At 38.6% G+C, this 25198-nt stretch overlaps 1 protein-coding gene across 2 annotated transcripts in view; it reads left to right on the plus strand.

The window, feature by feature from the left end:
• HDHD2 (haloacid dehalogenase like hydrolase domain containing 2) overlaps window positions 1-24049 on the plus strand; it is a 34270-nt gene extending 10221 nt beyond the window's left edge. For both annotated transcript variants that reach the window (XM_090285553.1, XM_090285551.1), the window contains 4 exons: window positions 7295-7379; window positions 15579-15795; window positions 18130-18193; window positions 23458-24049. In XM_090285553.1, the coding sequence (XP_090141679.1) occupies window positions 7295-7379; window positions 15579-15795; window positions 18130-18193; window positions 23458-23561 (470 nt within the window). In that variant the 3' untranslated portion in view covers window positions 23562-24049. The remainder of the gene's footprint in view (window positions 1-7294; window positions 7380-15578; window positions 15796-18129; window positions 18194-23457) is intronic.
• The last annotated feature ends 1149 nt before the right edge of the window (window positions 24050-25198 follow it).

Genomic DNA, 25198 nt, shown 5'->3' on the forward strand with positions numbered 1-25198 from the left:
CTTTGAGTATTATAATCTTTGATCCATGAGTCACTATATTAACTTGATTAAATGAGATAATCCGATATCCTTTTTAAAAAATAGGTGCCATTCTGTACTGTATGAAATATTTGCAGTGACCATGAAATATTTTCAATCAAGAGAAAATAAAACTGTTTTCTCTTTGGAAAAATTAATAGACTCTGGAAAAATATCCTAGTTTTATGAGGCTTTGCCACATTGTTTTGTAGATGATACTCAGACTGAAATCAAACAATATAGCAAAATGGGTATAAATATAACACAAACCATGTATGTAATGGCTGTACAAATAATGATTAAGGAAGTTCAACATGGATATACAGTTGAGCAGAACCTCACAGCTTGTACTATCTGTATCAATAAGAATTATTATTTGTAGTAATTATTTGTAATAAACAGAAGCCAATTGAACAAAATAAGTTCACTAAAAGAATCTTGGTGTCGCCAGGAATATAAAATGGTATAACTCCAGTGGAGAGGAATTTGGCAATAGCTAGCAGAATTGCATATGAAGCAGTGCTGTCATTTGTAGAAGTCTGTCTCCAAGATACAGTTACAAAAATGCACAATGTCATATGGACAAGGTTGTTCATTATAGCCTTACTGGTAATAATAAAAGATTAGAAACAACCTGAATGATCATCGGAAGTGATTCATTAAATTGTGCTATATCCACAAGATGGAATGCTTTGTAGCTGGGAAATGAGTAGTGACAAAGATTTTATCCCCTGATAAGGGGTGATCTTCATGGGGGGGAAATGGTTGCACACACACACACATACACACACAGTATTTGTAAAAAGAAGCTAAAAGAGGGATCAATGAAAAACTACTAAAAATGGTTATCTAAAAGGGGAGGAAGGAAGAAGGAAAGGAGATTTATTTAAAAATACCTTGTTACATAGTTTTGACTGTGGAACCATGTAAATATTTTACATATTTAAAAGATAATTAAAAAGTAAAAACAAACCAGCACCTGAAAACTAAAAACAAATTGAAACAAATGAACTTAACTCTATATCAAATTGGTGACATAACTATTCAGAGAAAATAATTATTTCAGATGACTTCAGAATACAGTATTTTGACTATTTGTTCACAGTAGTATAAATGATAAAAGAACTGCAAAGAAATCTTAAACTGCATTCAGTAGTTTAGTGTTATTAGTAATGCTGGTATTGCTATATTTAAATTATACATAATATTGAGCCATATGTATATTATAGGATAAAACAAAGTAGTAATTATGCTAGTATTGTTAAGATCCAAGATTTTAAGTGTGAGAATACGTACAAATATAAGAATCTAATTAATTAATTAAAAGCTGTGTATTACTAATTTTTATTATTATTATTATTTAATAATTATGACAATGTGGTAAATGGTCCAGCAGGCATTAGTGAAACTTTTTGGAATTATAGGTACAGGAGCATTTATAATTTCCAGGGTAGATGAAAAAAGTTTTGCTGGTAGAGATAATAACTGAAGTAGGCCTTAAAAAATGAGTAAAGGATTGATAGGCAGATATAAGGCTAGTGTACCAAGTGAGAGAACAGTGGGAGGAAACAAAATAAGGTGGGAAAAATAAAGGTTGAATTTGGGTATGTTAGGTTTGATATACAAGAAAGTAGTAATTCTTCATATGGTACAGAGAAGTATTGAAATGTTTGATATGGTACAAGGAAGTAGGAAAGAGTCTGATATATGGTAGATGCTTAGTAAGTGCTTCTTGAGTTGAAGTAAATTAAAAAAATATCTTGGGACTGGATTATTGAGTTCTGGAAGTTCCTGAACTCGACACTAACTTTGGTATTTATGTTACAGGTAGTATGAAACCATAAACTCATAAACCAGGCTTATGAAAGTAGAAAGTATATTTGATGACTTTATTAGGATGAGTTATGATGATAAAACTAGTAGCCAGTAGTTATATAGTGCATACTATGTGCTGTTCTAATTGCTTTACATGTAGTAATTCATTTGATACCTAACCCTATGAGTTAGGTACAGTGACTCTTACAGATGAAACTGACACAGAGTATAAATAACTTGCCAAAGATCACTTAGCTAGCATGATAAACTACTGTTCTTTCTCTGGTTTTATTTCAGTTGCAACTACTCATGATTAAGGGAGACTACAAAAGAGCATTGCCTTTGGAGGATTATAGATACTTGAGTTCAAATCTAGCTTTACTACTACTTTGACAAGGCTTCTTTGAGCTGCAGTTTCCCAATATTATGTGAACAAAGATAGTGCAGCTAGTATGCAGTGTTATGATAAAGATTAGTGTAATATAAAGCACATAGCAAAAATAGTTGACGTATAATAATTAATAGCAGCTATGGTTGTAATTATATAAATGTATTGAAAGTAATTATTTAATTCTTAGAATATTCTCAGTCCTATGCTCATTATTATGGTATATACAGAAAACTATAGCATGGTCTTAAACTTGGATTACAGTTTAGTTCCAGAGATGAAACTAATGTATGTGAAATAATTAAGGATGGTATATTAGTCTTTAGTTGTTTGAGGAGGTTGATAAGGGCTGTAGTATTTGGAGGATGGTTTATTAAGGAGCTGAACTTGACCAGTTTTTGGAAAAGCATAAATAAGACATGATAGATGGAAGGGAAGGAAGACTTTATCAATGAAAGATATGTAAAGTAAATTGAAAACTCAAGGATAGTAGCATGTCCTTTTTGTTTACCTTCTCTCCAAGTTATGGCTTCGCGCATAGTATTTAATAATTTCCAATAAATAAGGGAAGTCAGGAAGGAGTTATAAAATATTTGAGGGAGGGGACAGTTAGGATTTTCCTACTTGGCTGGCAGGGGGCACTTATTCCACTGAGCTGCAGCGGACTGGGCTAGGATTGCCCTACTTGGAATTGAGATTTTCCAACTGGGAGCTGTGGGACAGCAAGTAGTTTACATTATTTATTTATACTCTGCCTTATTTCAGGATTTAAGGTGGGACAAAATGGTTTGGAATTGACTTGATGGGCAGTAGATTGTGTAGATCATTAAGTAGATTGATAAAAGTTAAATTTATGCAGTATTAGTCTGAGCATAACCTTGGCTGGTTTGGCTCAGTGGATTGAGCGTCGGCCTGCGAGCTAAGTGTCGCTGGTTCGATCTTCCAGTCAGGGCACATCAGAGAAGGAAAACTCTGACTCCAAAAAACCTCCGCTGCCTTGCGGCATACCTCTTCAGGGGAAAGGCTAAGGGAGTAAACCCCGACAGAAAATCTGGAGCCGGAGTCCCTAAGGCGGTTTGACGTTGTAGTCAACACCGGCAACTCCTGCGGCGCACCTGAAGCCAAGCTGTATTGACTCCGTCTCTCCCTTGGATCCTTCAGCTGCGAAGAGAGGGGGGGTCTGCTGCATGGGCAACAGCAGACCCTCCATATCACCCTGCCCAGGCTCTGTAGCTTCAGCTTCACTGGAGAGGACACTCCAGCGTCATCGCAAGATGTCGATTCATCACGGGAGGAGACAGATACTGTGTCACTCCCGAGTCGGACTGCACAGCCATTCTCGGCGGTGCAGATAGACTCTTAAGAAGCTACACCATCGTCTCTCGAGACGGACGGCTGCCGACGACTAATTTTTAATTGAAAATATCATTATCAACTCCTTGTTCTCTTGAAAAATACGTATCATCTAGATCTTCCATTGGAAAGGCCTAGAAACAATGGCAACCAAGTGCACATACTGTGGGGTATACTACCATTTTCCACTTCAGTTCCTTGGAGTTATGGCTAATTCCAGATCTGGGAAGGTGGTGTATAAGTCTGGGATGACTGATTGTGTTAGCAAGGAAACTATTGAAGACTAATGAGGTCATGTCTAAAGAACACTGGGGCCAATTTGAAGGCATAATTTGAGCTTCAAAAAGAATAATGATTGGAATGGATCACAACACAAACATGTATATATAAAACGCCATGAATTCATATGCTACTCAGTCCCTCAAAACTCCTTGGTCACTGTTGGAGTTTGTTAGGGTAGTAAATTATTATTCTGAAAATTGATAAGTTAAAGGAGTGAAACACACTTGGCCAAGTAAGCACAGTTGGTTAGAGCAGTGGTCCCCAACCTTTTTGACACCAGGGACAGGTTTTTCCAGGAAGGAGCGGATACAGAAGGCGGAGCTCAGGCGAGTTTTCCACAGGTAGTGGACAGGTACCAGTCTGCGCCCCTGGGGGTTGGGGACCCCTGGATTAGAGCATGATCCCAATACACCAAGGTGCAGGTTTGATTCCCCAGTCAGGGCACATGCAAGAATCAATCAATGAATGCATAAGTGGAACAACAAATCATTGTCTCTCTCCCACTCCCCTCACCCTCTCTCTCTCTTTCTCCCTCTCCCTCTTCCTTTCTGTCTCTAAAAACCAATTTAAAAAATTAAGGGAGTGAAATAAGCATTTATCGTGCCTTTCCTTTTTGATCTATATTTTAGAGTAACCAAATATTTGATAAGGGTACATTCTTTATAGAATTCCAACTACTAAATGCAAAAGGAATAGCAGAATTTTTAAAAATCACCATTGGGAAGCCCTAACGAAATAGGCAACAACATCAATATATTGATTTTACACACATTATGTCAAGGCTGATGGGAAACTATAAAATGGAGGAATCACCGTGACACCACTTAAAGCTGTTGATCAACCTTAACATTGCTAGTATGTTGCTACAACAAGCAGAATTTTTGTGGTTCAAGATGTGACATAATTAGGAGTTTTATAACATTGCCTATGAAATAATCTTGCCTAAAATTGAATGTGAATCTATGAAGCCTCTAGAGCTAATTAAAAATATATAGGAAAAATAAGGTAGAGAAACAGATTAAATAATATTATAGGAAATCAGCTGAATCAGAGTGTGAGACATTCTCCAGGATTAATGATCGAGTCGCTCCAATAAGTGAAGCAGAGTGCTGTTACAGAATGAGAACAGATAGCAATCAAATGTACTATGTGCCCCTTGTTGGACACCAGTTACATATTAGATGTAAAAAGGCATTTTGAGATATTTGGGGAAATTCAGATGTGGACTAGGTACTGAGTGATATTTTAAGAAACTATTAACTTTGTTGGCATAACAATGCTAAAATGGCTTTTTAAAGTATCAGTTAAATATGCATATTGAAATATGAAAGGATGAAATAAATGATTTGAGATTTGCTTTTAAAAGACTTCAAAAAATGTAGAAAATGATAGATAAAATTGGTTTAAAAAGATGTAGAGAATGATAGATAAGCTTGCTGAAGCTGGGTGATAGGTACATCAAGGCTTATTATTCTAGTCTTTCTACTTTTAGTTATTTCTAAAAATTTCTGTGACAAAGAGAAAAATAGACTGTTTGGGTAGCCCACAGAACTGCCAAGGGGACCCAGGAGTCTTAATCTTAGGGGCGGTTCTGCAGCTAGGAGTGTGCAGCATCATGTCACAGAATTGATCAGGTGCCATTGATTGTCCCTGCTAAGCTTTGAACTCTGCATCTTACCCAGTTGACCCCAGTGGAACTGGAGACTGGATACTCCAGGCAGCTCTGCTGCCTAAGAATCTGAGGCTGCAACAATAACCTTTTCCAGTGGAGGTTTTCTCTGTTTCTTTGTTTTACTAGCTCCCAGTTCAAAGCCTTGGGTAGGTGTTTCTGATGGGCAGAGCCTGTCTCATGCCAGCACTCATAGCTGCAAGAGAGGCTGGAAAAGTAAGTATCTGGTGGTTTTAGCCTCTGTTATGGTAGGTTGAGCTCTGCCTCTCACCAGAGCCTTAGGAGCTAGTGAATTACCTGATTATAAAAATGGAATTCAAAACCTGGGCAAAACCAAAAATTATGACAAATACACTGTATAATCAATATACATATTTGTGTTTCTGGGTTAGTTGAAGTACTACAAAGCAATATCTTAATCAGGTTTTTCTCTTTTGACTTTATTTGAAGAAGATCAAGATTCCTGTTGTGCCCTGGCCAGAGTGGCTCAGTTGGTTGGAGTGTCATTTCATAAACCAAAAAGTCATAGGTTTAATTCTTGATCTGGCCATATGGCTAGGTTGTGGGATGGGTCCAAGGTCGGGGCACATAATGAGAGGTGGCCAATCAATGTTTCTCTCTTATATCAGTGTTTCTCTCCCTCTCTTTCTCTCTCCCTTTCCCCTCTCTAAAATCAATAAGCATGTCCTCGGGTGAGGATAAAAAAAGATTCTAGTTGTATCAGCAGTGACCTGGATTGGCCTATATAAGCAGAGTCCCTGGTATGGAAGAAATATTTGTCATTTAGTCCAGGACAATATTTGAAACATCCTTATACAGTGAATACATGAAAATACCCAAAGTAGATGGGTTTTTGAAAGGCAAGAAATATCTTTGCTGTTTTTGAATATCTTTGTTAGTGGAAGATGAAATAATAAAAGGAACACAGAAGAACTTTAACTACTGTAGCCAACAATTTTGTTTTCTTCCTTCAGTAAACTTTAACCAGTTGCTCAGTAGTCATGGCTACTGGTAGAGAGGAAATTGGAAATCTTGGATATCTACTCTGCCTATTTGTTTCCCTTCCATTTTGGTGGACTTGATAGTGAAAAATGCTTAAAAGCAAGCAATAAGAGAGGCAAATAGGAATTGGTATATGGATAATCCAAAGAATCTTTAGTCAGACTTTTAATAACTGTGATGTTGAATGTATTTGGTTGTCACGTCTGAAGTCCTGTTATCAGGTACCAAGGCTTTAAAATGTGCTTAAATTATAGAGTAATATTGTGACACTAAAAGTAGATGAGGCATTGTGTAGAAAATAGCAGAACCTACAGTGCATTACATATTTATCATAAATGTGTTAACTGTGTCAATTAGAGTGTCTAATTTCCCTTGCCTCTTAGATTTTCATTCCCTCATCAGTTGCTATTGATCTGATAGCTCATAGGGAATTCATGGCTGTTCTTGTTGATTGTAATCAGTAAAGCATTTTGAAGTTAGAAATTACTTGTTTGAGAACATCAGGTTACACGTTTCAATTCAGATATTCCACTTACTGAGTAGCTGTAAAACCATGCAAAAGAAATATGCAGAAATACTAGGAGACCTTTTTCTTTCAAGTATCTCTTACACTATTTCCAAAGTACACAGGGCATGATAATTTCTTAAACTTCAGATTATTGCTACAGTAAAAGTTTATACTCTATTGACTAAAACTGCTTTATAATAAGATGTGACATTACTCTTAGTTGCATTTTTCAACAATCAAATATTTTTTCCATTCCCAGGAATACAAACAAGCGAACCTAATTCCGTGGTCATAGGATTGGCACCAGAACATTTTCATTATCAAATTCTGAACCAAGCATTCCGGTAAGTCTCTAGCTGTGTATCTCTCATCTTGAGTCTTTGTCATGGAAGGCTATACATGTTTTACTTTCTAGCCACCTAGACATGAGGACAGACATCTTCAAAATCACTTCAAGATCAACATCAAATAATATTTATTACTACCCTGCTTAGTTTTTTAAAAATGATCAATGTGTTAAAATGTGATGATCATTGGGGTTTCTTTGGTTTATAGAATCAATATTCTGGAGCAGAAATTCAGAGTAAAATTACATATTTTGAAGCTAGTACTTTTATCTTCTATTATCACTCCCATGATTCTGCACCAACTATGCTGATATCTGACAGAAAACAGCATCCAGACTAATGGACTCAAAACAGTCAATGTGATTCTTCCTCCACTGACAATCCAGACTATGGGCAAAAATGGATACATTTGACCATACTTTCAAAGAAATTATTCTCTGAGTGATAATGGTAGTCTGAACTGGGATAGAAGGTATGAAGAAAACCAGATTTAGGTAGTGTCACAATGACTTTATGAATAATTGAGTTTAGGAGGTGAAAAAGGACCATAAGTCAAGGAGAACATCAACTTTCTAACCTGGGCCCATATGATGGAGAGCACTCCCTGTGTGGGGGTCAGGAGGCGGTAAGTTTAGGTTGGGGCTGTTTGGCATGTGGGATATCTAAGTGGTGATGTTCCAATGGCAGTTGGTTGAAATTTGGGGAAACACAACTAAAACATCATGTTATAAATCTTCAGGTGTATATGCATTTTACTGCTATGCACTTTTTCCTGCTGCTTCCGAAAGGAAGACTGCAAACTGGTTCTCATACTTTCTAAGATAAATTGGATCAGAATTTACCTACAGATCTACTCTAGAGTGAGATTATGACTTTTTCCCTTGGATTTTCTTCATTTTTCATTTTTTACTTCTTGTCAGACCATTGGACAGTATAATTTGTCTTTTAACTTATGACTAGTAGTTCAAAATATTACATAAGGATGCATTGAACTAGCTTAAAAATGTTGGTATTTAACTTCAAGGATGCTATAAAAACATCATTGTCTTACCAGTACAAATATCTGCAAAAATTATTCTAACTTATATTTGCTATAGACTTCATTTCCTGGTGGTAATGTCTTAGAATCAGAATGTTTATAGGAAACTAAAACTCACTACAAGGCTCACACATCTGGGCACATTATTTGCTATTGATCTTGAAACTGGCTGTCCTCGTGTATAATCTATGTTCCCGTAAATAGCACCTTTATTCCTTGTGTGTATTTTAGAGCCTCAGTTAATGGAAACTATGACTTAGTCATTGTGAAAGTTAAGCCTTTGTTTAAAAGGAACATACTTGCTTTTATCGTTGCTCAGTATCTGTTTACTGTAGTTATTTCCTGGAAGTCCACTGCTGTGCCACATTGCATAAAGATACACTTGAGGGCATATGGTGTTAAATTGCTTTTGCCTCACCTACTTCAGTTATTCTACCATGGCTTCCTGGGGTTGGAGTGAGGGGGATGTTATATCATATCACCTGCTCCTTAAGTAAGGTTTACAACTGTACCAAAATCAGTTTTCATTTGAAATAGAGAACCTACTATAATGTCTTACTTCCGAATTTACCCCTACTAATTATCACAGAACTCAAGGAGAAGGTATTGATTGATCTTAGCTGGTAATTTGGGAAGGACATATTTAATAGGTCTCTGTCTTAGATGAGTGCTAGACTCAGGGTAATAAAAATGTATGTTGACATAATACTGACTTTATAATTGCTCGGATGCTGTCTAATTAGTACACTTCCCTAACCATATTGATTTTTCTAAATACTACATTTGAAAGCATTACAGTGCACTTGTAGGTCAACTCTAATTTCACAAATGCACTTAACAGCTGGGGGGAGAGTTAACAGAAGGATCTTAGGTCTTGCTCTTCTTTGCATATTGATGTCTCCACAGAGACTGTGCCTTCCAACCAATGACTACAGCTGTTTGGATTCTAAGTGGCAAATATAGACATTTCAAATGAACCACCGATTAGTTAAATTACTGTTCAGGTTGATAATGAGAATAAACATTGGATTTTAAACACTATAGCATAGCTGCCTTGAATACCAGCTTCAGGGGTATATTGCCCTCAGGTGGAGGCATTAGCCTTCCACATTACACTGCTTTTTATTTACTGTTTCAAATGGGTAGACCTCCCCAAAATACATAGTACAATCTGGCTGCAAATATGTTTTAAATGTGTGAATGAAATTGAGAACACTGATTTTAGAGAAGAGTATGAACTAGTTATAAGGAATAGATGTGATTTGGGAGTTTGGATTAGAAAACATTTAAATCCTGAGAGCTATAGGTGTCTTTTTGTCTTTTACCTACTACTAAAAGATACAAATAATAATATAACAAACACCCATATGCTTATCAAGCAGTTTAAGAAATACAAATTATCAACATAATTTGATATCCCCTGCACATTCCTTCCCAGTTTTATCACCCAAAATTCAAAGGTAATCAGGATTCTGAATTGTGTGTTTTATCATTTGCATGCATTTTTTAAAATACTGTAACACGTATGTAGGTACCTCTAGACAATGTATAGTAAGATTTTGCATGTTTTATACTTTATCAATTTGCTTTCTTCCTTAGTAATACTGTATGATTCCTTAAAATGCATATCCATTGCTGCAGTTTATTCAATTTTTCAGCTGTAGTACTAGCTTGTAGCAAGGTCTTCTTCTGACCTGAGTTAGAAACCCAAAGCCTGAGCATTTTAGTAAAGGATCAATTATAATTAAATTTAATGATTTCTATTAGGAGAAAGGCTACCTGGACAAATCTAATCTGAATTTGGCATTAACAAGATTAAAAAATATCTAAGCACAAAAGTAATATGTCTTCATTGTGGAAATTTTTAAATGTGCACAAAAGAGAATAAACAAAATCATCTGTAATCCTCATTTGTTTCCATGCATATACATATTTAGACAAAAATGAGACTGTATATATATATATATAGAGAGAGAGAGAGAGAGAGAGAGAGAGAGAGAGAGATCTGCCACATGGAAATTTGCTTTTTAAAAATCCAACAATGTATTGTGCATGTTTTTTCCATACTCTAAAACATTCTCCTAAAACATGTTTGATTCCCAGAGCATAATATCACTTTCAGAAGTGCACTAAGTTTTTTAGTCATATGTTTCCTGTTGTTGGTTAAAAAAACTAACTTCCAGAGAATGTTTGTTAAGCAATATTTGTTTGTACCTTAAGATTTTTTCAGAAGTATAGTTTGTTGGATTGAAGGAATTTTGAGGTGAAAACTGCATGGAATTGCTTCACCTAGGAAAAGTTCAAGTTTTTCTAATAAATTCAGAGCAACTGCTCTTCAGCTTCTAGAGGAGCTTATTAAAAAGTCGTTCTATCTGAAAATAAGTAACATCACAACTTTCACATTTAAATGCAAAATGTGGAAAGGCTACTTTAGAATAATATGTTGAAACTTTGAAATGACTTAATTTTGAAGTTAATTATTTCTTTTCTAGAATAAATACAAGGTACAAGAATCCTCGAAAAGTCTTAAAGATGTGCAGAAATCTTGTGTGTGTGTTTTTTTTTTTTTTCAGGAGAAGGTTCTTACCACCATAAATGGTTTCTGTTGAATGTTGTATTGCTTTTTTTTCCCCCCATCTCCTCAAGAAAAAATTAAAAGTTAATTACTCCAATATATTCAATTCCTTAGAAGGGGAAGGAAAGAATTGGAGAGAAAAGATCAACAACAGCAGCCTCAATTATTACCGCATTTGTACAGTAACTCCTGAATCTTTTCTAAGTATTTAGAGCCAGAGCCCTAGGCATGCGGAATTCCAGAACAGTGTGGTAGCAGGACTCCAGTTAGAAATATTTCTGTGGGCTTTATTCATTTTGAAAGGGCTGACTGCTGTGCAGTCTTTTTAATTCAAGTCCAGACTGTGAGAAATTGTTTTAAGAGTTAAGAACTTGAGTTATTTAAAGCATTCCATTTGTATATGCAAGATAACTATTTTTTAAAAGATTTTATTTATTTATATTTAGAGATGGGGGAAGGGAGGGAGAGAGGGAGAGAAACATCAATTTATGGTTGCCTCTTGTGCGCCCCCAACTGGGGACCTGGCCTGCAACCCAGGTATGTGCGCTGACTGGGAATCGAACTGGCAACCCTTTGGTTCACAGGCCAGTGCTCAATCCACTGAGCCACACCAGCCAGGGCTGCTCTTATTTTTTAATATGAGGAGATTGGTACATGATCAAGGGAACTCTTGCTACCCTAAATAAAAGTTGCAGGTGAAAAAGCTACATAAATATATTCTGTTACTCGTTTTTTTAAATTGATGTATGAGGGCCCCCCCCCCCAAAATCGTAACTATCTTCTGGAGGGCAGGCCCCTTGTAGTATAGGCTTCCCGCGGGAGGTGAGTGTTCTAGGAACCCATCTGTATCAGTGTACTAGCTGGCGTTGTGAGAGGCTGCGTTTGGCTTCAGTGAATTTTTTTGAAGACTCTTTCAGCACATTTGCCCATTTCATGATGGGTGATTTAGAAGCACGCCTGCCCACACCATGCTGAGCGTCCAGCAGGTTTTGACCAAAAACAGCATGACTCCCCCATGCCCCACCCTCCCTATTTACCCGATCTTGAGCAATGGAAAAAAAGTTTGATAGGTGTATTGCATCAATTGGAGAGTACTCTGAAGGTGATTGAAGTTTAAACATGGAAGAATAAATACACAATTTTAAATAAATTCCAGGTTTTTTGGTCCCCCTGGAAAAACGTGCACAGTAAAGTTTACAAATTGCCATTAGACAGTTCAGTAGAATTTTACACATAGATACACCTGTGTAAGCCCGAGAACATTCCCAGCCCCCTAAAAGGCTTCCTGTCTCAGTCATTACCTCTCCTTCCTTAAGGTAACCACTACTCTGACTCCTGTCAGTGTTGCCAATTCTTGGTCTTCATATTAATGAAATCATATAATTGCAGCATTTTTGTCTGTTTTTGAGATTTATCCAAGTTGCTGCAGGTAGCAATACTTTGTTGTCCTGTTTCTTCTTTATTTTTGTTGTTGTGTAGTAGTCTATTGTATGACTATTCCACATATTATTTATTTATTGTTAATGAGCATTTGAATTGTTTCCAGTTTTGGCTATTATGAATAAAGCTGCTATGAACATTTTTCACCATGTCTTTTGGGAGACATATGTGCTCATTTCTCCTGGGTCTGTAGAGTAGTGAAATTACTGGGTAATAAGTACTTGTTTAGCTTTAGTAAATATTGCTAAACAATTTTCTGAAGTCATTATAGCAAGTCATATATTCCCACTGGCTATGAATGAGAGTTTCAGTTGCTCCAAGTTCCCACCAGTCTCTGGCCAGTCTCTGTAATTGGAGCTGTTCTGTTTGGTGTGTATAGTGATATCTTACTGTGTTTCAGTTCGTATTTCCCTGATGAGTAACGCTCTTGAAACCTTTTCATGTACTTGATGGCCATGGATAACTTCTTTGCAGTGTGCCCATTAAAATATTTTACCTTTTCTGATTGCATTATATTTTTCTCACTGATTTGCAGGAATTCATTATATATACAAGTTTTTGGTTGGACATATGTCCTGCAAATATCCCTGCATTTTCATTCTCTTAATAGTATGAAAACATGAAGTTCTTAATTTTGATGGAGTCCAATTTGTCAAAATATCAGTAGTGCTAAGGCTGAAAAACCCTAGTAGTTAATTCAACCCCTTCATTGATAGGAAACCTAGGCCCACAAATGTGAAATGGTTTGCTGTTACCTATTTTAAGAAGTGTAGATACTACATTTGGGACCAGAAAATGCTGGAAGTGGGGAGAGGCAGTGCTATCCATTGGAGGAAGTTGAGCAGCATCCCTGGCTTCCACCCACTAGATGCCAGTAGCACCCCTCTTCCTCCAATTGTGACAACCAAAAATGCTTCCAGACACTGTCCAATGTGCCCTGGGAAGCAAAACTATCCCTGGTTGAGAACCACTGAACTAGATGTTTGCTTAAGATGTTTATATTGTGGCCCTGCTCCCTCACGAGGATTTTTCAGTTCTTTCCTTTGCCTACCCAGAATTCAAAGTCAGAGATTTTTGCTTCATTCCTTCTCTGTGTCGTTTTTTCCTTGCTTCTTGTACCTCAGTGGGCTTATAGTTGGATATAGACAGGAAATTCTCAGATTTCCTTCTGATATATTCTTTCCGGTGGCAAAACAACCAACCCTTTCTTGCCCTGTCTAGTAAGTGTGAGAACACTCCAAGTGTTGGGGGTTTCTGTTTTTGATATTTTTAAGTTATAAAAGATCTTTTAATCTGTGTCCTAGAAAATGTTTACTTTTCAGTCTATCCTGAATATGCCTTGGCTCTTCAAAGACTCAGTAAAGCTTATGCTGTGCAGAGCATGACAGAAGCAGGAACCGCTCCCTGAGAGTTACCTATCTTTTCCAACTTCATGTAGTACCAGTTTCCATTTAGAGAAACGTAGAGGAACCCACAGTTTCAGCCCTTTCAGGGAAGGCACTAAAGTACTGCCTGGGAATTAAGTACACACATCAATCAAGCTGATAAGTCTTATCCCCAGTTAATACATAATAAAATATTAACAAAGCCAAATCAAATGAGTTTTTAGTTGAGCTATATAAGTGGAAAGCAATTTTGAGGTCTGTTGCATAAAGAATTCCAGTTCCGTGGTAGAGTAGCAAATAAATGGGATTAGGGGCGGGTGACAAGAGAGGAGAGAGATAAATCACCCATTATTATCTCATTGCTATCAGCTGTGGTTCTCTAAGGCCAGCATAGTGGCTTTGTCAGGTTTCCTAACAGTTGGATTTTAAGATCTGCTTGAAGAAATAAGCCTGTATTAATATTAGTGAATAAATTTGAAGGATCTGTCCTGTCCTGTGAGCAATTTGTAGTAACTAACAGTAAGGCTCTGTAATAGTCCAGTATTGGTTTTTACTTAATAAAATATTTAATCATAAATGTCTGAATTCTGCATCTCCCACAGGAAGGCATTTTCATGCCCACCGACAAGAATAATTTAGCAGTTTCATAGTTGAGCGCTTAATTACTCATAATTGTGAAGGGTAAGATGTGATGAATTCTTCCTCGATGGATACTAAATATTTTAACTAAGTAGATGACTTAAAGTAAATTAAGCTAGTGAGATCATTTAGTACATTGGTGAGGAGCAGTTTAAAAAATACATCATGTCCCGTATGCATTCCATTAGATGATAGTAAGTGTGTGACTGTTTCTACTATGTGACTACAGGCTGCACTGTTGGGATGGATGGTAGATTTTGGGGGTTGGGGTTGGGTGGTGAGTATTAAGAAGTTGGGGTTTTTTGGATTTGTTTTGTTATGGTTTGCCTTTGTCACTAATGAAGATCCTTACCTATATGCAGAGTTTGGTTATCAAATTAATGGGAAAACTCTTTGTGCTCTTTTGTTTGGTATGAGGATATTTGTCCTATGTCAGGACAAAGACAGAGTATTGGCAGTAAAGCCTCGCCCTTAAACCTTGTTGGTTAAACTATGCCACACCACAAAAAAAAATCTTGTTGGTTTGTCCTTCAGGGAAGATGGCCTGATTTGCAAGGTAATGTCAGAAGCAGTCAAAAGGTAAAATGAAGAGGGAAAGGCACAAGCAGAAAGTCTTTGTAAGTGCTCTATTTTAAATTTCTGAATTAGAAAGAAACTTATGTTTTGGAGTAGAGGAAACAGAAAATCAGGTGTTTTAGGAGTCAGTTGAATATGTCACTGCAGCAACAATTGTGTCGTATTGCAAAGGGCTCAAGAGCCTCCTGCTTACCATTAGGGAAGGTTGAAACAACTTGCCTCATTAAGTTAAGATTCTTCCAGTGAGTGTCTTATTTAGCTTTACTTCTCTTAATTCTTTCCCTGGTGATTTGGGTAAAGTGAAACTAAAGGTAAAAGGTTGAAGCAATCCCAAATTTAATAATCTATCACCTTTCTTTAGTGTGTTTGAGTGTAATTCCCAGCAGTTCTTAGCAAATTCATTAGAAGACAGCAAGTCATTAAAAGTTAATAAGAAACTCTTTGTTTCTGTGAATGTGAATAAAACTACTTTGTGAGTCTGACATTCTTTCCCAGTCATAAGAGCTTTGCTTTTAGCCCGTTTCTGTTTTCTCTGTCTCTAGGTTACTCCTGGATGGGGCACCACTGATAGCAATCCACAAAGCCAGGTATTACAAGAGGAAGGATGGCTTAGCCCTGGGGCCTGGACCCTTTGTGACTGCTTTGGAGTATGCCACAGACACCAAAGCCACAGTTGTGGGAAAACCGGAGAAAACATTCTTTTTGGAAGCACTGCGGGGCACTGGCTGTGAACCTGAGGAAGCCGTCATGATAGGAGACGTAAGTAGAAGAGCCTAGGAGATGTCCTGAGCTCACCTGTCATGCTGGGAAGAGCCAACTTCAAAGCACCTTTTTGAAACACAAGCAGACTCTGCTACTGATGTCAGCAGGTGGTAAGAAATGGCTGCCTGTAAAACAGGCTTTCCAATAGATAGTTAGTGGTATTCCTCTAAAGAACAGAAATTTTGATTATTTCTGACATTCTTCATAGTGTGATGAGATATAAATAATTCAAAATATCCTTCAATGCAAGTAAGTTAAATGCTTTATATATCTTTTTAAAGAAACTTACAGAAATTTAGACTTTTCGAATATAACTTATGTAGGGAACAGCCTATACCTAAAGAATTCTACCATTATTGATTTCTTAGTATATGCTCTATGGAAGAACCTCCCAATCAATGTGCCACAAATAGCTTAAAGATATCGATTGCCTCAGCGCTTTGAGTGGCAGGTCTGAACCTGGATGGTTAAAGGCCCATAGCTGGTGACCTCTGGCCATGAGCACCTTGTCAGTTTACTCCAGTGTACTGGAGAAATATTTTCTATGTGTGCCACGAGGGAGAAAGAGCTAGAACGCACACTGCTTTGTGGTAAGTAGGGGACAAGGATTATATTTCAGTTTTAAATAATAACGTGTTAGGCTGGAAGGGACCATCAAGATTGTCTGATCCAAATCTCCTCATTTATGAGAGGGAAACTGAAGCCTGGAGAGGTAAATCTCATGGCCTAAGTTCTCGTAGCTACTTAGTGCCACAGCTGGAAGTAGAACTTGAGGCTCTGGACTCCTTCTAAGACAAACTGTAGATCCCTTGCTGACTTTCCTAGGCAGGTGTGTATTTGAAGCAGTAGTTAATCTGAGCCTGGAGACTCCACAGTTCTTTATCCTGGGAGATACAGGTTTTGGGGTAAGGTGGGAGGCAGGAAGGGTATGTGATAGCAGCTTCATGTAGGGCCGTTTGTTATCCCAGAGTAGCAGCTTTCCCCTCCTTTTCCTTGTCCACGTGTTTCCCACCTCCGTTCTTCTCTTCCTGTCCTCCACCGTCACTGCTTCAACAGGGCAAATTGAGATGCAACAGAAAAGATTTTAAATTAGACTTTGAATGAAGATTTTGACATTCTAAAATGCATTTCCAAGGGCTGTTACTGAATAATATTAATGATTTTAACGGGAAAAAAATAGTACTTTCTTCAGGCATGGTCTGAATGAATCCTGCTTATAGACAGGAGTTAGCAGGATTGATTTTCTTGATGTTTCTTCCAGTCCTTGGGTTTTGTTACCTTGCATTTATCATTACAATTAACCAAGTGTATTCATCCCCATCTTGAGTCAGAATTGGAAAGAGGACCTCCTTCTTTTTATGCTCACCAGAGGCCTTGTTTTTTTCTTTCATTGAGAGAGATAGAAAGAAAGAAAGAGAGAAATCGATTGGTTACCTCTTGCATGCACCCCAACTGGGGATCGATCCTGCAACCTTTCAGTTTACGAAACAACGGTCCAACCTACTGAGCCCCCCAGCCGGGACGAGGACCTCCTTTTCTAACTACTCTGTTATTCCCAGATGCTAAGTGAGTATCAGACAGTGCCACACTCTGTTTAAGCATGCTGATTTGACTTGACTGCACCTGTTCGGGACTGTCGCATGGAAAGGAAGGATAATATGTTACATGGGCAGCAAAAAAGCTATCTTCTGAATCTATTCATTTACTGTCTGCAGTTGGATCATTCACCTTAAAAGCTGCCAAATGGATAGAATGCTTTTTTTGATGATCTGCTTTAAGAGGAGATCAATGGTCATGTGGCAAAATTTGAAGAACTGTGACTGCTCTTTGTGTTTGGTTACATTCTAGAATTACTATTCTTGTACATCTTCCATCTCTGTGACACTTCCCTTTCCAAATGGTATGCTTCTTCAGACTATTACATGTGGATTTATCTGTTTTTACATCTTTCTGTCTTTCATTTTAAAATAAAACCATGAGGCCCTTATTGGGTGGCTCAGTTGGTTGGAGTGTCATCCTATAGACTGAAAAGTTGTGGGGTTCATTTCCCGGTTAGGGCACATACCTAGGTTGTGGGTTTGGTCCCTGGTTGGGGCTCATATGTGAGGCAACCTATCAGTGCTTCTCTCTTTCTCTCTTCCTCTCTCTCTCAAATCAATAAACATATCCTTAGGCGAGGATTTTTTTTAAAAGTCAGTATCTCTTAAGATAAAGATAAAACCATGGGGTTACAATTGGTCATCCAGCCTAATGAGTCAAATCAGTTGGTAGGATTTTATTGTCAAGTTAATTGAAGACCTTATACTAAATGCTTTCTTTACGCTTTTCTAGGATTGCAGGGATGATGTTGCAGGAGCTCAGAATGTTGGCATGCTGGGTATCTTAGTAAAGACTGGTACGTATCTTCAGTGTAAGCCTTTTCTGAAAGAGGGTGGCAGAATACACAATTGCTTAAAGAAAAGTTTTTGCAGAAATGGCAAAGCCCACTGGACAGTTTTAATTCTTTTTCTGCCAAAAAGCAAAAATAAAATCATCTTAGATTACAGGGAAAAAAGACAATATAGGAGGGCCCATTCTGTACAGTTCCAAGGTACTTTCATACTTAGCCAGAGGTAACCGTACACAGTTGACAATTAGCATTTACAAGATTTTCTAAATATACATATACTACATTGGAATGGACCAAAGCCCATTGATTATGCTGCTCTATAAAAATATCTTTTTTTGTGTGCCAGCTATAAGATGATGAAGTTGATCTCTTTAGGAACTGACCAGCTAAGTGATCTGATGCTTTATGTTAATGTTTGCATTTTTATTTTTACTAATTTGTTTTCAATATAATTTTATTTATATTTTCTTTTTTATTGAATATATTGGGGTGACATTAGTTAATAAAATTCTATAGGTTTCAGGTGTACAGTTCCATAATACCTCATCTGTATATTGTATTATGTGTTCTGTGTACAACTTCTAAAAAACACCCCCAGATTTTTTTCTTTCACTTACTGTATTAGGAACTATTTTCAGTACCACAATTAGGTATACTCTGTGTGATTCCTCAAATAAATTTAAGGCAAGGCAAGGAACTTCATGAGGAGGACTCAGCTAATACAGTATTCTGACTAGAGTGGACTTGATTAGTGTCTGGGATCCTGGCCTCAGCTTGGCACTGACTAGCTGTATGAGACTCTGATCAGGGTCCCTCACCTCTTTGGATCCTTTAAGAATGATGGGGTTGGACTGGTCACTTCCAGCTCTCACAGTACAGTGTGTGATTTTGTGCAATTTTCTCATATGCATTGTAAGTTTTAAAGTTTCTTTCAAGGTAAGAAAAGAACAGGTATGAGAGCTATGTGTGGGGTTGAATACTCGATCGATCGGCAGCCGTCCGTCTCGAGAGACGATGGTGTAGCTTCTTAAGAGTCTATCTGCACCGCCGAGAATGGCTGTGCAGTCCGACTCGGGAGTGACACGGTATCTGTCTCCTCCCGTGTTGAATCGACATCTTGCGATGACGCTGGAGTGTCCTCTCCAGTGAAGCTGAAGCTACAGAGCCTGGGCAGGGTGATATGGAGGGTCAGCTGTTGCCCATGCAGCAGACCCCCCCTCTCTTCGCAGCTGAAGGGTCCAAGGGAAAGACGGAGTCTATACAGCTTGGCTTCAGGTGCGCCGCAGGAGTTGCCGGTGTTGACTACAACGTCAAACCGCCTTAGGGACTCCAGCTCCGGATTTTCTGTCGGGGTTTACTCCCTTAGCCTTTCCCCTGAAGAGGTATGCCGCAAGGCAGCGGAGGTTTTTTGGAGTCAGAGTTTTCCTTCTCTGATGAGGGGGTTGAATACTATTGCATTGGAAACTTAATGAGCCTTTCCAGATATAATGAAAAGGTCCCCTGCCCTCACCCTGCCCCCAGATGGTACCTGCTGAGCTTGCAGTAGCACATGTTTGAGAGCCAGAATTCAGGGATTGTCATGGGGCTCTTATAAATCACATGGCAGATAAACGGTTCATACATGGCTCTGTGAGCTCATTTGCTTGGTATCATATAGTGGTAGTAGGACTATTTAATAGGCTGTTCATGAAAGGGAAGACTTAAACATAAAGTCACAGAAGAGCTGCCACTTGGAAATTATTTAGAAAAAGTACATTTACTCATGCCTATGATATTTGTTCAAGAAAGTGGAGTTGCATAAAAGCTATTTTGAATTAAAAAATAGAAACAAGGAAACAGCTGTAGCTACAGTTGAGTAAGAACTAACTGGCAGGACCCTTTGTGAGCATAGCAGGAACACAGTCCCCTTCTGCCTGGGATTTGGGGTGAACCACTGGAGCCTTTCAGATGATACCAGTCACTCTAGAATTAATGGTGTTTTTTGTTTGTTTGTTTGTTTCAAATTTCTCTGTCAAAATGATCTCCACCTTTTCAGGAACATTACTGCTTTTTAATATAAGCAGAAAAGAGGAAGTATCAGAAAAATTCAAGAAAAAAGACTACACTGAATATTCTTCCCTATATCTTAACTTTTAAATTCCTGTCATTTACCATTTTATTTTCTGGTCATTAAGGAAATCCTTAGATAACTATTTTTTCCCTTGTTTACTATTCCCATGAACATTTCCTTTCTTTAGCTTCCATAATTAAGGATTTACACTAAGCATCAGAGCTGGTCCTATGCCAGTAGCTTTAGGCCCAGTTCTCCCGCTGGTCTCCATTGGCTCTACCTTCTTTTCTGACTGGCACTTGATTGTGATCAGACTATCACAGAGGCATCCAGGTAGTCTTAAAAGAACCAGCAGCATAACACAAGCAAATCTAAAATGAATTACTGGTAAAGCTGCTAAGTCCAACTCATCAAAACAGTCCCATTTGAACTGTTCATCTCTGGTCCAAAAAAATCCTAAGTAAGCCCAATATCTGAAAGGGTGCAGGATAGCCTACTTCACTGGTAAATTTGAATTTGGTGCATTAGAACAAGTATTAGGTTTCCTAGTACTGAAAATTATTGTAAAGAATTTAACTTACTCAGTAATTAATGCTTTTGTGTATAGCCTTGAACAGTTCTGTTTCTTTAAATTTTAAAGATTTTAATTATTTCTTTTTAGAGAGAGGGGAGGGAAGGGAGAAAGAGAGGGAAGGAAACATCAATATGAGAGAGAAAAACATGACTAGGTTGCCTCTCATACATGCCCTGACCAGGGACTGAACCTGCAACCCAGGCATGGGGCCCTGCCCAGGATTTGAACTGGTGACCTTTTGCTTTGCAGTCTGGCACCCAACCAACTGAGCTATATTGGTCAAGCCATTTTGTTTCTTAATGAGTAGCACATTGTAGATGCTCAATATACATTTGCTTGATGATTTGTTAATAAAGATTTTTTTAAAACCCATTTTTTAAATAAAGATTTTTTAAAATTTATTTTTAGAGAGAATGGAAAGGAGGGAAAGAAGGAGAGAAACATTAGTGTGTGGTTGCCTCTTGCACACCCCCAACTGGGGACCTGGCCCACAACCCAGGCATGTGCCCTGACTGGGAATCGAATGGGCAGTCCTTTGTTTCGCAGGCCTGTACTCAATTCACTGAGCCATACCATCCAGGGCAGTAAAGACTTTTGACTTGTCCTCGCTAGAATTGTGTTCAGCATGTAAAACATTCACCTAGAAAAGATAGGATTATTCTTTCTCTAATAATCATAGACATGGTCTTCCTGTATTCTCTGTCCATTCACCATTTATCCATCCAGGAAAGCACAGGCTGCCACAGTGAACGAGTCAGGCATGAGTGAGGGCGGTCTGCTTCATTCACTCCGTTATTGAGCATTGGCTGAATGCCAGACAGAATGCAAGGTACTAGAACTATCACACATTTGTAAACTACTGTGTTAGTGTGTACTTTGTAGAAATCGCACTTGCTGGGCCAGATTATGCAAATGCATTCTGGCTAAGAAACTTGACTTTCACACATTTGCCCTTAGACCACTGGATGCAGAAATTAGGTGATAGAGCAATATTTAGTGATTAACTATGAAACCAAATAGAAACCTTGCAAAGGAGTTAATACTTCAAGGGATTTAAGCTTGAAAAAAAAAACTAGCAGTAGTTTGCTGCATGGACCATACTATGGAAAGGTACCTTGAGGATGCTAAAGTAAGTGAGGTATATGTTCATTACCTTTGTACATTTGATGTTGGCTCTTTTCCTGTAGGAATTCACAGTCAGTACGACAAGAAGCATCTTCACCACAATGCAAAGGTGTGGGCAATCCGCTTAAAGAAAGAGATAGTTGTAGAAAACAGAAGGAATTGTATAAAATGGTGGGCCTGTTGTTAGGGAGCTACATTTAGGCAGAGAATACTGGAAAACACAGGAAAATAAATAGCACAGCTACAGAAAAAGGGATGAGAGAGCAGGCGAAGGGGGCCGTACAGAGGCAGCTAGAGTCGGGCAGCTGGCCTCTTCCTCAGGCCCAGCTGAAGCAGCGTTTTGCAATTCTTTCCTCCCTTCCTTCTTCCCTTGCATTCTTAAAACAGAAAACTGTTGAATGCTCACAGTGTGCGGGTCATTGCGTCAGGTGCTGGGAGTACATTGGGGAACGTAACAGGCCTAGTCCCCACTCTCGGAGAAACTTAACAGTCTTAGGTGTGAGGCAGACATTAAACAAACAAACAAAAATATATGTATATATAATTACAAATTGTTATCAATATTGTGGAGTTGAAAGACAGGTGCTCTAAGAGACAAGAACAGGGAGGGGGCCTCATTTGGATGGGAACATGGAGTCTGAACTGAAGTTGAGGGCGGTAGTCAGGCGAGAAGAATGTCCCTAACAAAGGGGAATGTCAGGTCCTCAGAAGAGCCAGGTCCAGTCAAGGACTCCAGCCTTGGGACAGGCACACGAGCTAAAGTTACAGGGCTGCTGGGGCCAGGTGTCAAAGGGCCTGCTAGGCAACAATAGGGATTTGAGGATCTTTCTGAAAGGTAGTGGGACCCATTAAGAGTGTTTAAATAGAGACCATGTGTCATCTGATTTACATTTGGAAAAGCTCTCTGTGACCATTGTGTGGAATGGTCCCTCTGCTGTATTGGAGAGTTCAGTTGTAGGTCTTGAAAGCCAAAGTCTGGGGAGAGTTAGGTGGTGTCCTGCCTCTTGGTGCCCTGCCATACATGTGGCATGTCCTGCCTGGCCCAGGAGCACCCATCACTGTCCCTCCCCACGCTGGGTGCTCTCATTTGCCAGGCTAACAGGGTTTCTGCTTGGCAGCAGTCGCCCTCGGGAGCTGACGAGGCCTCTGCCCTGTGGGGTCTGGGCTTCCATTTAAAAGGATTGATTTACTCACTATTTCTGTCTTTAGAGCTGGTGTGGGTAGAAAATGATTTCATCAGCTATGGAGGTCTGAAGGCAGGCCTTAGCTTTCAGGTGACCCCGTACCTCTGATTGTCCATTGTGAAAGGCTAGAGGGCCTGGGAAAATGCTGTATGTCGTATTTCTTTGAATTTTCTCATTGTATACTGAAGCCTCAATGAGAGATGCTTTGGGAGATACGGAGCCCCCGATTCTTCAGTAATTGTAAGGGTGGTTCTGTGGTGGCCTAGGTATCCATGGGGCGTGGTCACTGTGGCATTCTAGCAATAGCCTTTGTTCACTTGCTTTCCTTTCATTTCAGGGAAATACCGAGCAGCAGATGAAGAAAAAATTAACCCACCTCCTTACTTAACTTGTGAGAGTTTCCCTCATGCTGTGGACCACATTCTGCAGCATCTGCTGTGAACCATTATGTGACTCAGAAGCAACTTGAACCGCAGCTTTTTATCTTCTGGAATGAATCCCTCACCAACTCAGTGCCAGCATAGGCAGACACACCCCTCAGCGCTGACATGGTGCAGCCCTCTTTTATTGTGCATTGATTAGAAAGAAAGGTATTGAAATACACCCAGCCACTAAGCCTCGCCCATCTCTTTTGTTTATTTTGTAAAAGAAGATGAGACCCAAAGAAAGGGAAAGCTGAGATTTTATGCCATTCTTTTTAAAATATTCATCAGATTAGCAGGACTGGGGGTGGGGAGAACCTATTGCAGGGAGTCCCTCTTCTTTGCTATCTCGTCACTGGTAAATTAGGAGGGTGGATTCAGATTGTGAATCAAGTTGAAAGGTGCATTAGGCTGTAGTTTTAATATTGAGTTCAGCTGTGAAACCCATCGGACTTGCCAAGTAGAGCACATGCCCGAAGAAGCAAAATAAATTGTCCTTTAGCCCAAGTGATTGAGTGAATTTGCTTTAACGGATGTTGAAAACCAAATTGTATGCTGTACTATTCCCAGCACGGGTGACTTCTTTTTCTCTTCATTAGCCAGAGATGACTAATTTAAATTTAGAACCTGATTTTAATTTAAAATAATATTTCCATTAATAACCTATTCATTGCAGATACCTATTATACTGTGTAACAGTTGTTTTGGAAATTTTATGTAAAATTAAAACTATCAGTATTTTACAGATGTTTTAATTAGACATTGTTATTAACAGGAACAGTGCAGAAACTAAAATCAAGCCTTTAATGTCTTACAGACCATGCATTTTTGAAGTTAGTGTCCACCAGGGTCCTATTAACTGTACGTTTGCAAGATTTCATTATTTTTGCCTCTGACACTATGGGAAAAATCTTTTAGAAACTATTGGGACAGATTCAGGCTTTTATGTACTTGGTTACTACAGCTGTAAAATGAAATCTCGTCTGGTAGCATGGATTATTCTTGTGTTAAACCCACCAAAATGAAGCAGACTAAGTAGGTAATGATCTTCCAAGTGCATTTGCATACTGTGATAATCCTGGGCCTTTGCAATTGTTTTACAGCACTCTTGGGCATTGAATTATTAGCATGTAATTGTACATCATTGTAGTGTTCACCTTATTGAAGCACACACTGATGTTAATGAGCTTCGGGTTTCGATGCTTGTTTAGAGATCAGCTTGGTCTTTGATGGGAGGGAGCAAAACTAAGTAAATGGCAGCTCCTCGCCTTTTGGTGGTTTGGTGAGCGCTCTGTTCTTGTTTTTGCAGATGTTCCAATTTGGTCCTTAAACATCCTGGAGTACAAAGGTAGATATGACAGGACCCCCGCCCAGATCAGAAGATGAGTGGAGTGGCAGAGAGCATAAATTTGGGAGCCTAACCAGCACATAGTTAGCTCTGTGACCCTGGGCAAGTCAGCCTCTCATGCCGCCTTGCCCTTGTCTGTAAAATGGAGATAATGATCGTGTCCACTGCATAGGCTTATTGTGAGGGTTGAATGCATGATTCCTATAGTAAGTAGGAGTGTCCATGTTTAACAATCTGGGTAGGGTTGGTAGAATTCATCTCTGTAGTTTGTACAATGGGGAAAGTTCCTGAGAGTTAAAAGAGAGAGA

The sequence above is a fragment of the Furipterus horrens genome, unplaced genomic scaffold (genome assembly GCF_987537825.1).
Source record: "Furipterus horrens unplaced genomic scaffold, mFurHor1.1.pri manual_scaffold_8, whole genome shotgun sequence".
Taxonomy (NCBI): Eukaryota; Metazoa; Chordata; class Mammalia; order Chiroptera; family Furipteridae; genus Furipterus; species Furipterus horrens.